The sequence below is a fragment of the Caretta caretta genome, chromosome 8, assembly GCF_965140235.1.
Source record: "Caretta caretta isolate rCarCar2 chromosome 8, rCarCar1.hap1, whole genome shotgun sequence".
Taxonomy (NCBI): domain Eukaryota; kingdom Metazoa; phylum Chordata; order Testudines; family Cheloniidae; genus Caretta; species Caretta caretta.
This window is the reverse complement of record NC_134213.1, coordinates 69,758,650-69,773,974: the sequence shown is the minus strand read 5'-3', so window position 1 is coordinate 69,773,974 and position 15,325 is coordinate 69,758,650. Positions and strand designations below refer to the sequence as shown.

At 40.6% G+C, this 15,325-nt stretch overlaps 1 protein-coding gene across 3 annotated transcripts in view; it reads right to left on the bottom strand.

The window, feature by feature from the left end:
• The window catches only part of COL11A1 (collagen type XI alpha 1 chain), a 234,301-nt gene that overhangs the window by 171,879 nt on the left and 47,097 nt on the right, over positions 1-15,325 (bottom strand). For all 3 annotated transcript variants that reach the window (XM_075131591.1, XM_048861614.2, XM_075131590.1), the window contains exon 5: positions 4,043-4,171. In XM_075131591.1, coding sequence (XP_074987692.1) covers positions 4,043-4,171 — 129 coding nt within the window. The remainder of the gene's footprint in view (positions 1-4,042; positions 4,172-15,325) is intronic.

The following is a 15,325-nucleotide window of genomic DNA, read 5'->3' as shown; positions in this document are numbered from 1 at the left end:
AGAGATTGCTATTAGTAAATCAGCAATTACAGTAGTGTTTCCACATACAGAAACAGCAAATTTCAATTTGTATGACATATAGTTTAGATAGTTTAGAACAAAACAAGAAAGAGTAAAATCAAAGTTTCATCACATTTTATATGTTTTACCTCCATAACAGTCTACCCTAAATGGCACACAGAAAGGCAGCCAGTCTCTGCGAACAGCAAAGTTTAAGATATTTCAAGTGCACAGAAAAATAGTCACACCTGTTACACACTTAAAATACACCATATTTACCAATGTTTTTAGACACTGCAGTTAATTTCTGGACTAAGCATAGAGAAAACTGGTGATATCTTGGATACCGGTGCAGTAACCATTGGCAAATGAAGATGTTTTAATGGTGACTCCTGTAAAGTAAAACTTCAGCTGGCACTTGCTAGAAAAGAAAAACTTTCCAAGTTGTGAAAAAAATAAATTGGGAAATTCGCTATCCCTTTTCTAGCACCAAAACATGATGCAAGAACTGTGTGTGAAGATTCCAAAAAGTCATGAAATTGATAAAAAAAATACATCTTTAACCCCAATTTTCTTCTGTTTTGAGTATTAATCCTGCTCCCCTCTCTCTCTTTTACTTCTACTTTAAAACAGCATTAAAAGAAATCTTTACTGAAACAGCCATTCAGAATCAGCAACCAATAAATCTACAGATTAGAGCAGAGTGAAACTCTCAGGTTAGTTCATCTGAGACAAATTCAAAATTGATATTCCAAATCACCAGTTGTAAAAGAGCAAATGGTTTTTATGCTGTAGAGGTCACATAGTGGTCACAAGTAAATTCACAGGGTTACTTAAGGCCTACATCTTCTTAACAGATATTTGCTCCTCAGACATTTTTTCCAGTGATCTACAAATTCATCTGTATTCCCAGATTAAATCTTCCAGTTTATGGACAACTCAGGAGGTTTCAGAGGAGTGTTAGTGAAGAAATGTGTGGTATCAACATGAATGAGCTTTAATTTTCTAGGTGCAACAGCACAAATGTCATTTACCCTATCCCCATTTCAGCTTCTCTTTCATGGAATACAGACACTTCCTCCAGTCTTTGTACTGGATTATGTTTGGCAACCAAAGGATACACTAAATATATATCTACAGTGTATGATCACAGATGTAACTATAAATAAATGTGCATTCGTGTAGGTATTACAGTTACAATAAAAGATTTTATACATCTGTATAATCTACAAGTGAATACTATCTCCCAACAGCTGCTGCTGCTTACTCCAGCCTCCAACTTTTAGCTATGGCATAGTATAAACATAATATTATGACTGCGGGCAATTAAAACAATACTTTTATATTCATTCTTGATGGAAAGCATGCACATGCTACCCTGGGCACTGCTTCACATAGCAGATGTTACATCCCTTATAAATGATGTTTCATAATCTAATAATTCAGCAGCAGCAGCCACAGCCAGTATGTATTCACACTCTAGATTTAGGCCTTGATCATACATGTGACTTCAGTAGGGCTCTTGTGGGTGCACACATGACACATGGCTGGACTGGAGACTTAGTTTCCACCTCTAGTAGCCTGAACCAGGTTGGGAAAAGGCAATTTTGTGGGCCATACTAGCCTTAGTAAGGAGCAGATTCTGCTTTGGAGGTTAGGATGGTGGGGATGCAGAGCACTTATCTATGGGAAAATCTGATCTACCACAGAAGCCCCCTCTAATAACTTTAAAAAAAACTAACTCCAGCTCTTCAAGGGGGAGGGAGGTTAGATAAGAGAAAAGTCTTTTAAATGAGCTCCCTGCTTTCTAGTAGTGCCTACAATTCTTCCTTCTCAGGAATGGGTTTATTTCTTGGCCCGGAGAGGGAGCGGTGATATTAGGTGATAATGTTGTTTTGTACATATCTGGCTTTTTATTTTTTTGTTAAATTCAAAGCACAATTCCAATCTGCAAACACACTGAGGATTTGGAGGCCCCAAACTGTAATATGGTGTATGACCTCTGATGACTCTTGGGAGGGAAGGGGGTTGTGTTTGTTTTAATATGAATATTGTAATTAATTTAGTCTCAAAATGCATCCAGCTAAACAATGTCTGACAGACGCCACTGGTGGGACCTGCATGGTCAATACATTTAAAATGTTTATGTACATGTTAAGGATTGAGACTGCAAGCAACTGTAGTGGCTGCCCCAAGAGAGCAGCTCATGACACTGATACTTATCAGTCACACACCCATCTGTAAGGACATCACACCACTACCTCATTAGCCTACCAAGATCACAATGCCTCCAGAGACCTAATGGACCAGAGTTTCAGCTGGAGTCCACTGAAGTCCAAGGAGCTATTCTTATTTACACCAGCAGAGGACCTGGCCCTTCATTTTTAATTTTTTTCTGGCCTACTCCTAGAAAGCCCTCAAAGCACAGAACTAATGTAGGTTTTTCACCAGGCGAGGAAAGTGAAGCAGATTCACTGATGTAATTCATGAAGTTCTGGTGAAAAATCTCCACTCCCCCCACCCCACCACACACCATTCTTTTAATTTCTATTACCAATCCTCTGTTTTCTGCTATTTATTGCTTTCTGCCCTCTGGAAAAAAATCATCTTTCCCCCACCTATCACCTACAGAATATCAACAGGAGGTTTTCTTCTTCTTCTTCTTCAATAATAATAATAATTAATAACACTAACTGAAATTGTTCCATAAATGAGAAAAATTCGGAGTCATGACTGGTTAAAAAGTCACAAACAGAGTCAGTAAGTTTCCTTGGCCCGTGCTGCTTCCCGCAGCCCTCATTGGCCTGGAGTGGCAAACCGCGGCCTGTGGGAGCCATGATTGGCTGAACCTGTGGACACAGCAGGTAAACAAACCGGTCCGGCCTGCCAGGGGCTTTCCCTAAACAAGTGGCGGTCCGGCTTTGAGAACCACTGTTCTAGACAAATCCTGGACACATATTCAGAATGTATGTAACATACACAGGCCCAGACCCTCAGCTGGTGTAAACCAATGTAGTAACCTTGAGTTCAGTGAAGCTGTTCCAGGTTACACCAGTGAGGATGGCGCAAAATGACTATCTGTTTCTGGAATACTAACAGTTATTGCCCGTCAAGAAAATATTACGTAGTCTGCTTTATCCTTGTCAATGTCCACCAGTTAGTAGAGCTGGTTGAAAATTTGATTTGAAGTTTTGTTTCAGCAGGAATTTTGTATGTACACACGCATATGCCTCCATTCATTGGCACTGCCACTGGAAGTTTTATCTACTCTAATCTACTCCGATTTTTCGCAAGTGCTGACTAGCATTCACAGCTCCCATTGACTTCATTGGCAGCTGAGGATATTCAGCACCTCTGAAAACCTGCTCATAAATGTACAAGGAGAAGAAAATAACTATAACTGAGTAAACACATATTTACTTTGTCAAACTGCTAAACCTTTTTTTTAAACGAACTTCATGATGCTGCGTATAGTAACAAAGAGTTAGTTGAAACTTCTGTTGAATATGCTGGTGCTTAAATGCCAGAGGCCATGTCTACACTAGCACTTATGTCAGCCAAACTTTTGTTGCTCAGGGGTGTGAAAATACCACACCCGCCCCGAGTGACATAAATTTTGCCGGCATAAGAGCTCGTGTGCACAGCACTATGTGGGTAGGAGACGCACTCCCATGATATAGCTACCGCCGCCCATTGAGCTGGGTTTATGATGTCGATGGGCGAGCTCTCTCCCACCAGCATAACGTGGCTACACGAGTGCTCTTACAGCAGCACAGCTGTAACAGTCCAGCTGTGTCACTGTAAGTTTGTAATTGTAGACATGGCCATCGTGATAAGCCATGCCATGAAATGCCAAAGATAAGCAGGTATTGAGTAGTCACACATACACCCCCCTGTATCCTCCTCCCTTGCATTTTGTCTTTTCCTGCATGTCCAGGACAATGAATGCTCTTTAACTGTAATTAAATGTTCCCCAGTTAATATGTATCCAGCACAACTGCTAATGTTCAATAAATCTAGTGATACATGAGTGATTACTCACCTCATCAACTTGAGGTTCTTGAGCTTGAGGAGCATTGGGCACAGGGGAATCACAGTCTGGGCTATAATGCTCACAATAGTCATATGCTGCTCTGGGATCAGGTACAATCAACAGCTGCTGGATATCACCCTGCAGATCAGCATAAATAGATTAAATTAACAAAAACAAATATCATCATTGCAGGTCACAGAAGAAAACAGGAAGTGTAAAGCATACATCAGATGCTTCATTATATGCATCAAGTAACATTTAAATAATCTATAGATGACTTAATTTCAATTTAGACTTTTTTGCCATTGACCTCAATGAGGCTAGCAGTGCATTCTAGAATTTTTTGAACAGCCATTTTGAAATCATTTTTTCCTCCGCTTGTTTATTAATGTTTTGGTTATCCAGTCAGGGAGCAAAAAAATGTAATCGAGGTGAAAGTCACACACCACTGATGGTAAAATAATCAAGGGAAACCATTTGTGAATAACCGATATGATGACATATATTTGCATTTAATCCACTTACGGTAGCAAAAAAACAATTTATTGTCAACATAACACACTTTTTTGCAACTCCAAAGTTGAGGACATGTTCTTGAAGTCTCATTTGCTGTCAGTAAACACATTCAGCTCCCATAACTGTTAATAGGACTTATTAATGCATTTCAGTGGCAGAATAAAATTCGTATGATATCAGTAAAATCAATAAGAAATACATTCTCAACTTATTAGGAATTGATCTGCTTGTAACACCATCGAGCAAATAAAGCTCTTCTTTAATGTTTTAATCTTATTTTTTTGCACTTTAATTAATTCACAGTTGGCCCTGCCACTCCTCCCGCATTAGTCTTTATAGTCCAGTAATCTACCAGAGACAACAGATACACAGTAGTTATTCATGCTTAAGTTTTCTTGACTTAATTACATTTATTTGTATGTATTGCTTCTGCTATTCTGAATGACTGCTTTACCAAATATTATTGGTCAGATTGAAGAGCTACATCAATTTATATCAACTGGACAAGCTGTAAATCTCTGCTTGAACATTTTATTTATTTGGAAGTGAGGGGGCTGGGAAGGTACAACTCCTGAGCTATCATTTTCGTACAGTTTTCATACTTGGTCAGTGGGAACAACTCGTCTAAATTCCTAGGATTTAATTTGGGGCACTTCCTACTGCCAGCATGAAACTCAGCATGCAAGCAATCAGCGCTGTAATTCCAAGAGTTTGTATCACAACTGTATTACAAAACGGAGAGTAAAAGAAAAAGAAAAAAAAAGCTAAAATTAAACCCAATCATAGTCTCTTTCAATGACAAATGGAACTACAATAAGTGATATCTGAACATACAATATGAAATGTATCAAAACAAACGTTCTACCAGTTAATACAGAATGTTATTTTCTTATCTATCCCTGTGTATAATGTGTAAAAACAACATCATACCAGAAAAGACCCACTACTCTGGATAGCAAAAATAGCACTGCCAAGAGTATCAGCAAGAATCATATGTTGATCATTTTTTAAGGCAAGCTTTCTGGTTTCCTAGTTTATTTCTTAATGTAGTGACACCATGTAAACTATTTAAAGAAAATCTGCCAACATGTCCACTATAAAATCCTATTTTCATGGGTTTATTATTCAGGCACAAATATAATCTTGCTGAAGCTTAGCATATATTCTAGGTCAAATCCTATAAGTACAATTTTTTTTTCCTGAAATGGAATTTAGGGGGTTTATTGGTGCTTCTATTACTTGATATTTTTTAAATATGGACCTTAACAACAACATTTTATTCCGTTTTTACAAAAATGAGGAAAAAAAACCCTACCAGTTTGCTTTTGCAAGTTAATAAATTAATAAAGTATTGCAAATGCAAAATTTACAAAAAAGCTGTGAAAATTCACAATTATCTCAAAGCTTTCAAAGTGACTGTAAACCTCTTAATAGCTATTTTTAAAAAATTAACAGTAGTTGAAAATTTTTCCATATACATATTTTGGAGAAATTAACAACTTTATACAGTATTGTTTCCATATAAAAGGCAAAGTTACAGAACGCAACCCCCCCAAATCCCTCCAGCTCTGCTCATAACTAAAAAAGAACCTTTGCATTTCTACAACTTTTACCAAAGCATTTAATATATTTGTAAGTATTTGCCAAATTGTTTATCATATTATCTGAGCTGATATATTTAGTTAATTTGCAGTAACTGAATACGCACCTCAAATCTACACACTTGTTAATGCAAAAAAATTTATTCAGTGAAACTGTAACTGTCTCATGTATTGCATTTACTTCACAGGCTGTCAGGTCAGTTGTCAGAATAATTCTATAAATATTGTTAGAAGTGTATTGATAGATACAACAGTCTAGCAAACAGACATGTGACCTCTCATCCAGCTCTGTCATTGACTCTGTAACATGATGTAGGATAAGACTCTTAATTTGTGCCTCACTTTCCCTGTGTGTAGAATAGGTCTATTAATACTTCCTGATCTTTGTAAAGTACTTTGAGATCTACACATGAAAAGTACTATTTATGTGCTAAATATTTATCATAATTATTCTTAAGGTAACCCCATGGGGTGCAACTTACTCCTGTGAGTGGCTGTGCATAGTCAGTGTCTGGCTAATGCCTGAAGCTCTAGTACTAAGTGTTCCTGGAAAGAGTAAACAGTTCTTATACCCTGCTGCTCCTCACCTTTCCCCCAGCCAGATCAATACTGAGTGAGTGAAGGGAAGGGTCAAGCTAGAGGGAGCAAGCAACCAAAGGAGTCAGTTTTGGTGGGGAGGAACCCAGATACTTTGAGTTCTCTGAAGACGCTGACCCTTATCCTGCTGGACCCCAGCCAGCACTCTCTTCCTTGGGTGAAAAAAGGCAAAGACTATGAAGAATCTCCAGTTCAGACAGCCTGCTGTGGACTACCCAACTGCTTGTGTTCTTGAGATGCCCATATAGATCAGCATCCACACTGACTCAGCTGTTGTGAGCATGCAAGGGAATACCTCAGAAGCCACTGTCTATTTAGATAGACAGTTAAGTTTAAGCAAAGCAACTGGGGTAAGTCAGTGAGTAGGCTGGATTTTGCTTTGCACTGGACTGACACATCACAGAATTTTGGCATGGGATTGTTGTGTAGGACTATACATTTATACAGGACAAAAAGCTCTCCGTTTGTTGTTATCATTTGGTTTAGGTTCCTGAAAATTGTTTAAAGATACTCCTGATCCACTGATTGCACTTTCCAGCACTGCCCATCTGCCAGCGATAGGCCCACATAAAAGGGGAGCTCTGAAAACAGCTAGAGAGCATTCCATTTCTACTCAGGCAGCCACCACTCTGAGGTCTCAGGACCCAGTGGTCCAGCCAGCCAGGCATGTGGGAGGTGTCAATAAATTGATTGATTTTCTGTTTGTTTTACTGAGAATTGCCTTTTCCTTTTTTCCCCTCTTTCCCCTCCCTTTGCCCCAATAAACATATTCCCTTTGTGCTAGGAGGTAATGCTGTTTGTGTTCTGATTGGCTTCTTGGCTTCTTAGAATACTTGTATATTGTACTGAAATTGTCCTTGGAGGCAGGGTGACACGCTTTGTTTAAATATTATCATGAATGGTGGAAGCACTGTTCCGACAGCGCTATTCTAGTTATTACTGAACAGACGGCACCACAGATGAGTCAACAATACCATCCCAACCTACAAACTCAGGCTCCACACGCACATTCAGCTGGTACTCCATCTGGCATCTACAATCTAAATGCCTTAATATCATTATAGTAATCAGTCTTGGGTGATATTTTCATAGCCGTTTATCTGACAAATACACACTCATTTTCTGTTTAAGAATTATCCACAAAAAGACTTTGATTTTCGCAAATGTATTCATTGATTGTAAATATTTGTCTTTTTGAAAACATATTTCAGCCATGTGTGTAATGTGGTACAACAATCTATAAGTATTCAATTTTCCTAGACTTTCAAACCCAAGTCCCAAAAGTTTGTCTCCTAATGGCCTCATTTTCAGAAGTGCTGAGTACCCATAATTCTAGCTGAAGTTAAAGTGAGCTGTGGGTCATTGACACTTCTGGAAATCAGACTCTATATCTATAATTAGGCACCTAAATGATCCCTGTGTTACGCTACCCCTGAATAAAATGTGCAGAACAAAAGATGAGTCTCATAGTATAAAAATATGAGAAGGGGCACAAGAAAAAAGAATTGCAGAAGTGGAAGGAAATGTACAAACTTCTTCCTTCAACAGGGAGGGCAGAGACTGGACTGCATAGTGTTGTTGGTTGTATCTAAAAGGAGTTTAGGTGAGCTAAAAAAATCTAATGGAGGCCCAGAGGAAAGGATGCAGACAGAGTTTACTGAGACAGACAATATGATTACTATATGCTATTGAGGTTCTCATTCCATTTAACAGTTTGAGTGGCATTAAAGTCACAATTATGCATAAATTTCCTCACAATTTCAGCTCATTGCTTTAATTCAGGCAATCCTATCCATGAAAGGATGTACAGATGCTGTGTAAGGAGTTTTCCAAATCCAGAGGTTTGGTGCCTTTGCTGAACCAGTCTTCCCTTCCTTCTTCCTACAGGATTTGATATTAGAGATGAGTAGGAGGATGGTATATGGACTGCTTTACTCTGAGTCAATGATGATACACTTATATATAAGTTTTCAAACATTGTTTAGCAGGTAGATATAATTACCTCCATTATAGAGGTGAGAAAACTGAGGTCTATGGGGGCTAAATGACATAGCCTAGGTCATATAGTAAGACTCCAGTTCAGCATGGTACTTAAGCATGTGCCCTACTTTAAGCACATAAGTAGTTCCCTTGTACTGAATGGGATTACTGACGTGCTTAAAATTAGGCATGAGTTTAAGCAGTTTGCTGAATTAGGGCCTAAATCAGTATCAGAACAAGTGCCTAAGTCACTATGTCATGGTAAGTGATTCATTCATCTCCACTGACCCTCAACTGTATAGTGGGAATAGTGATGCTTACTGTGGGCATCTTAATTCCTTTGTATTTGGGGATTTGGTTTATAATTAAAAACACTGAATCTGATGCAAAGATCACAGAAGTAAACAGAAGTGTTTCTGTTAACTTCAGTGGTCTTTGACTCAAGCCCACAGTCACAGATTTACAGATGGGGAACCTAAGATACAGTGAGGTGGAATAACTAACTTGCCTGGGTGGCATTATGATTTAGGAGATAAGACATAGTACTAAGTCAACAGACCAGGATTCCAATTCTGATTCTGATAATGAATTGTTCTATAACCTGTGTAACATCACTTAACCTCTCTAACCTCCATTTCCTTGTATGTAAAATAGGGATATTGATATTCACTTAGTAACATTGTCTGTAATGTGATCAATAAGTGAACTTTATTATTAAAGTCAGTCACTGATAAAGATGATGATGTAATTGAGAAGCGTCTTGCCAGGCATTTGCTTAGTCCGTGTGGCATTTGGGGGTCTCCTCCCCCTCCTAATTAAAGATAACCCAACACTTATATATTTGAGAATATTTTGCATGAAATATCAGTTAAAGTTTTGATTTTTTTAATTGCTCCAATTTCATTCTGGTTTTGCAAACTCAAAAATAGTAAAATATTGACCAAAATATTGACCCAGTTATAGCTATTTCACCTATTTCTCTATAATATGTTGTTTTAGAAAAGTTTTGAGTTTCTTAATCAGTTCAGAAACATTGGGTGTCTTTCTGTTGTTTATCCATGTTGATATTCAGCAGTTGCAACTTCATTGTACCACTCAATAGAGAAGTTGCATAAAAGTCTAACAGGGAAGGAACAATTGATAGCAGCAATGAGGTGAGAAGATCAGATAGAGGGACAGGACAATGGTATGTAATTCTGTGCCCTGAGCACATAATTGGTTAGCCTGAGATCAAAGTCCCGGGATCTGGCCATGCATTAAAAATATCACCTTATTCCAAGTAGCTCCACAAATCTCAAGTGTACATTGGATATTACACATAAAGTGAAACCTGCTGAAACCAGTGTTCCAGCAAAATATAATACATGCCACCCCTACATGATCCTCTTTTGGTCAGTAAGCTACACACTGGCAACAGCATGCCTGACAGTACTACTAGAGGAAAGCAAGGACCAGAGTAGCAGTGCAGAAAGAGAACCCCTCCTGCAGCTGACTCCTCCTGCAACATAATTGGGAGCTCCAATCCCATGCAGTGGACTCATTGGGGTGGGAGGACATGCCCACTCCTGCCTGTGGGGACTACTGCCAGGAAATTTTGTAAGGGAGAGCTGGTCCAGCTCAATATTAGGAACATGAGATGAATCTAAACCTTTGGAATTTTCTCTATGAACTTTTAAAAGGCAAATGAATAACAAGCCTGTGCTCCCAGTTTTACATTGCAGAGCATATTAAACTAAGTAGTGATGTTCAGTAGACCTTCTGCAGTCTATTGAGGATCAAAATCCTGCACAGCTCTGAATAAAATAATGAGCTGTTTATATGAAACAGGACTCGAAGACACAATTCACAGAAAAAAACAGTAAACTGTAAACTTTTCTTTCCAATCTTTGCATACTACAATTATTCTGATGCATATTCTTCTTTGGTCAGCCTCACAGCATTAATATTTAGTGTTATGTCAACATCACTCTTTAAGAACCTTTGTTGAAATCCATAACAAGAATCAAAGACAAGGGAAAATACCAATAGCTGTGGTTTGCAACTTCTGTGATGACGTTAAGTGCCATGTGGTCTTAAGTGACTAATTCTTTAATTATTATATGGAATAAAGATTTAGTGGATCCTACTTACAATAAAGGTGCCCTCACAAAAATAGTCTTAGGTATCATTTGTCTTCGGATCTGTCTCAACCACAACCACAGTGTGTAACTGCAGATTGATTAGACATATGCAAGAGAACTTTGATCTAGCTAGCTCAGGTACGAGAGCCATGAAGCCACAGCAATTTATGCTTCAGCAAAGACTAGCTCAGTAAGTAAAGACCCAGGATTCTAGCTGGGTTTATACAGCCCACACTGAATCATGTACTGCCACAGCTTCACTGCTCCTGTACCTGAGCTAGTGAGATTAAACCTAGCTTGGGTATGTCTGCCTGAGCTTCAATCACACCCCATGACTGCAGTAAAGACACACTCTTATAGACACAATGGACACATTTTTCTTCACTTTTAACTACATAACCTCACTAAAACTCCCTAAATACAGTATATTATTCAAGTGTTCCCAGTCAAGTATACCATCTATATTCCCTTTGCTTATGATCTCAGTGTCTCTTACCTTGACAAAGGATAACATCTCTAGTATCACATACCAGTATTATCTAAGGCGGAAAGGTAAACAGAAGTATTATCACTTTCAAAGCCATGTGTGCAATCACACCGTCATATGAAGGCAAGAAGGGTGACACTATTGTTTCTCCAATCCATAATCATAACTATTAACAGTCTAGTTCCCTAGGTCTAAAAGTAGTCAAACATTACTGTCTGGGTCTCTAAGACAATCTTTCCATTAAAGATAGACTAATAATGACTTAAGGTGAAATTTGCCTGTGTGCAGAAGGCCAGCACATGGTCTATGCCAGTGGTTCTCAAACTTTTTTTTGTGGACCACTTGAAAATTGCTGAGGGTCTTGGCGGACCACTTAATGATCTTTCCAAATGTTGTTTGTACCGTTAGCTAACTATTGTAAAGCGCTTTGGATAAATGTGCTATATAAAAAACCTTAATAATAATTAATGCTTTTTTGTTCTGCAAATAAAAGCACACAACTCATATTTTAATATCAGTAGTCTTACCTTTCCAATGCAATGGATGTGCCCACTCTCCCCCACCATGGCAGCCCCTTAGCTGGGGCTGGGAAAGAGGGTGGTCTTTCCCTCCCTCCCGTGCTGCGCTGCGGCAGCCCCCAAGCTGGGACTGGGAAGGAGGCGGGGTCTCTCTCTCTCTCCCTCACTGCAGCAGCCCCTGAGCTGGGGATGGGAAGGAGGGCAGTCTCTCCCTGACAGCCGCAGCCCTGGAGCTGGGGAAAGTCGCCTCTTTCTCTGGCCACCACAGCCCTACACGTCCCCCACCCCCTCTTCTCACCCCACTTCCCCCTCCCACCTACGCCCTATTCCCCCCAAGGCCACTTACATGTGCACCTTCTCCAGGGTGTAGGCACATAATTAGTGGAGCCACTCCTGTGCGGCTTCACTAATTAGGTGGGTGGCCCTTCATTCTCTCATGTGTGGCCACCCAGGTGTGCACCTTAGAGGGAACTATTCGTGGACCACCTGAATGGAGGTCACAGACCACTGGTGGGCCACGGACCACAATTTGAGAACCGCTGGTCTATGCAAAACTGAAGTCACATTCAAGCCCTTTTTGAGGGCTTATGCTGGACCCTCTTGACATGAGTGAATTTCACACACTCAGCAAAACAGCCATTTTAACAACTCCAATGTGTGGATGGGCTCAGTGATTATGGAGTTGGGGTTCTCATATGATACAGTGATCTGATCAGAATTGGGAAATGAAATTACAGCATGATTAGGCAGTTGGTTTGAATTCTGAAATAAGTGAAGTATTCTTGGACCATTCTGTCATGGGAAAGTTTTTTTTATTATTATTATTTTAACTGGGGCCAGATATTTTAATGTATAAAAATCTGGAAATGACTTAGATGCCCATCTTACGTATCAGAAATCCATCAAGAGCTTCCCATAGCTACGGATTAAATGTTAGAATCAAATTCTGCCTTTTGGATGCGTATTCTGTACTCCCCCCCCCCCCCCCCCAAAAAAATCAATAGGTGCTTCTTATTTGTATCTAAGGATAGGATTTGAATCTTAGCATAACTAACTGGTTAGTACCAGAAGCATAACAAAACTAGTGCCAGACACAATATGAAGAGGACCCTAGAGAGAAACATCAGAATCTTCATTTTTCATATACCAGTAAAGGTATAACAATTCCAAGGTGCCTTTTCAAACTGTTCATCTAGCAGTAGAATCTTAACTAAATCACTAGAAACCCTAAAGCTTTGGATACATGCCAACCTCCTCTAATTAGCTGTTTGACAGTAAAACCGTAGACTCCAAATAACAGCAGTCTAGACAGCCTGGATATTATTACTATAGAATTTAGAAAAACCTGCTGCAGAATTCATTTAATCTTCCTGCAAATGCCTGAGGGACTGAAGAGTTCTGCTGGCCTTTAATATAATATTCCATACACCAGGTCCATTGCATAATATAGCTATAGCAAGACATTTTACTAAAAGCCTGCCAACTTAAAGCACTGTGAAAGCAATAAATTATGAAAGCAATAAATTGTGAAAGCAATATTCTATACAGGCCCAAGTTTCCATAGAAATCAATGTCCTCTTGATGCTGAAACCCCATACTCACACTAGCATATTTTGAGCTTTAAGAAAAGATTTGTTATTTCAGAATACAATTTTTTTATCTTTGCAACATGGAACAAAGCTGTCCTTCGATCCTACACATAATCTGCTACTCACACACATCCGAAGGAAACATAGCCACCTCTGGATAAAATGCAGCAATTTCTTAGAGATGCACAGCAACACTACTCAAGACAGGAAGTCAAGGATATCATATGTAATTGAAACTGTTGGGGGGAATTACTGTAGCCCAAACTGGAATTTGTTCTTTTGTCAGTGAGTTTTCAGGAATCCAATTTTATTTCTCATCCAAACATCTGCACCTCACACATTGCCCCATAAACAACATGATGCACTAAGTCAGTAATGACAGCCAAAAGAATAGTACCATGTGCCCCATATACCAGCCACATCTTGTAGCACCATTCGTTTCTTTGGAGGTCTCCCTCCTGATCAGATCCAGCCCTGAAACACATTCTATTATAAGAAGCAAAACTGTATAATATATTTGTAATTTAATGGCAGTTCCTCTCTCCAGGCCCCAGCCTGAGAAACTAATGAGCAGTAGTAATCTCAAAGGGCTGATGAAACGAGGCTCCTTCTTTCACCCAGGATATAGAGCAGCAATGGATATGCTCAGTGGATGCTAAACAACACTCAGAGCAGGAGTAGTCTCCCATACACCCACTGATCAACAGATAAATGGATTAGGGTTGCCAACTTTCTAATTGCACAAAACCGAACACCCCTGCCCAGCCCCTTACCTCTCCCCTTCCCTAAGGCACTGCCCCTGCCCCACCCCTTCTCCAAGGCCTCGCCCCCACTTGCTTCATCCGCCTCCCTCCGTCGCTCGCTCTCCCCTGCCCTCACTCACTTTCATCAGGTAAGGGCAGGCAGTTGGAGTGTGGAAAGGGGGTGAGGGCTCTGGCTGGAGGTGCGGGCTCTGGGGTATGGCCGGGGATGAGGGGTTTGGGGTGCAGAAGGGGGCTCAGAGCTGGGGCAGGGTGTTGGGAGGAGGGGTGGGGAGTGGCTCCAGGAGGGAGTTTGGGTGCGGAAGAGGACTCCGGGCTGGGGAAGGGGTTTGGGGTGCGGGAAGAGGTGAGAGGTCCTGGCAGCACTTACTGTGGCTCCCAGGAAGTGGCCACCAGATTACTGCAGCCCCTAGGCACATGGGCAGCCACGGAGGCTCCACGCACTGCCCTTGCGCCTACAGGTGCCACCCCCACAGCTCCCATTGGTCATGGCTCCCAGCCAATGAGAGTTGTGGATCTGGCCCTAGGGGTGGAGGCAGCACATGGAGCCTTCCTGGTTGCCCATGTGCCTAGGGGCTGCAAGGACCTGGCGGCCACTTCCAGGAGCCACGCGGAGCTGCAAGGAGCCTGCCTTAGTCCCGGGCCCCAACTGTGCTGCCAACCGGACTTTTAATGTCCCAGTCAGGGGTGCCGACCGGAGCTGCCAGGGTCCCTTTTCGACCTGGTGTTCCAGTCAAAAACCGAACGCCTGGCAACCCTAAAATGGATACATGCAACTCAACATTCTACAGAAAGGCAGCCCTCAACCCCAGGTCTTTGTCAATATAATGTGTATGGTAATTTTTCTCCAACCCCAAATGTGACAGTCAACTCAACCTTGTGCAAGAATTCCCCATGGTTAAATAAGTAATCCCAACAGGCCTTCAGGTTTATTTTTCTTGATTATATGAGTAATATAGTCACTGTGTGCTTTCCTTCGCTGTTGCCTTTTTCCTGAGTCTTCAACATGGAGCAGGTCCTCAAAGAATCAATCCTGAAGCACTTGCATGAGAGGAAAGTGATCAGGAACAGCCAGAATGGATTCACCAAGGGAAGGTCATGCCTGACTAATCTAATCACCTTT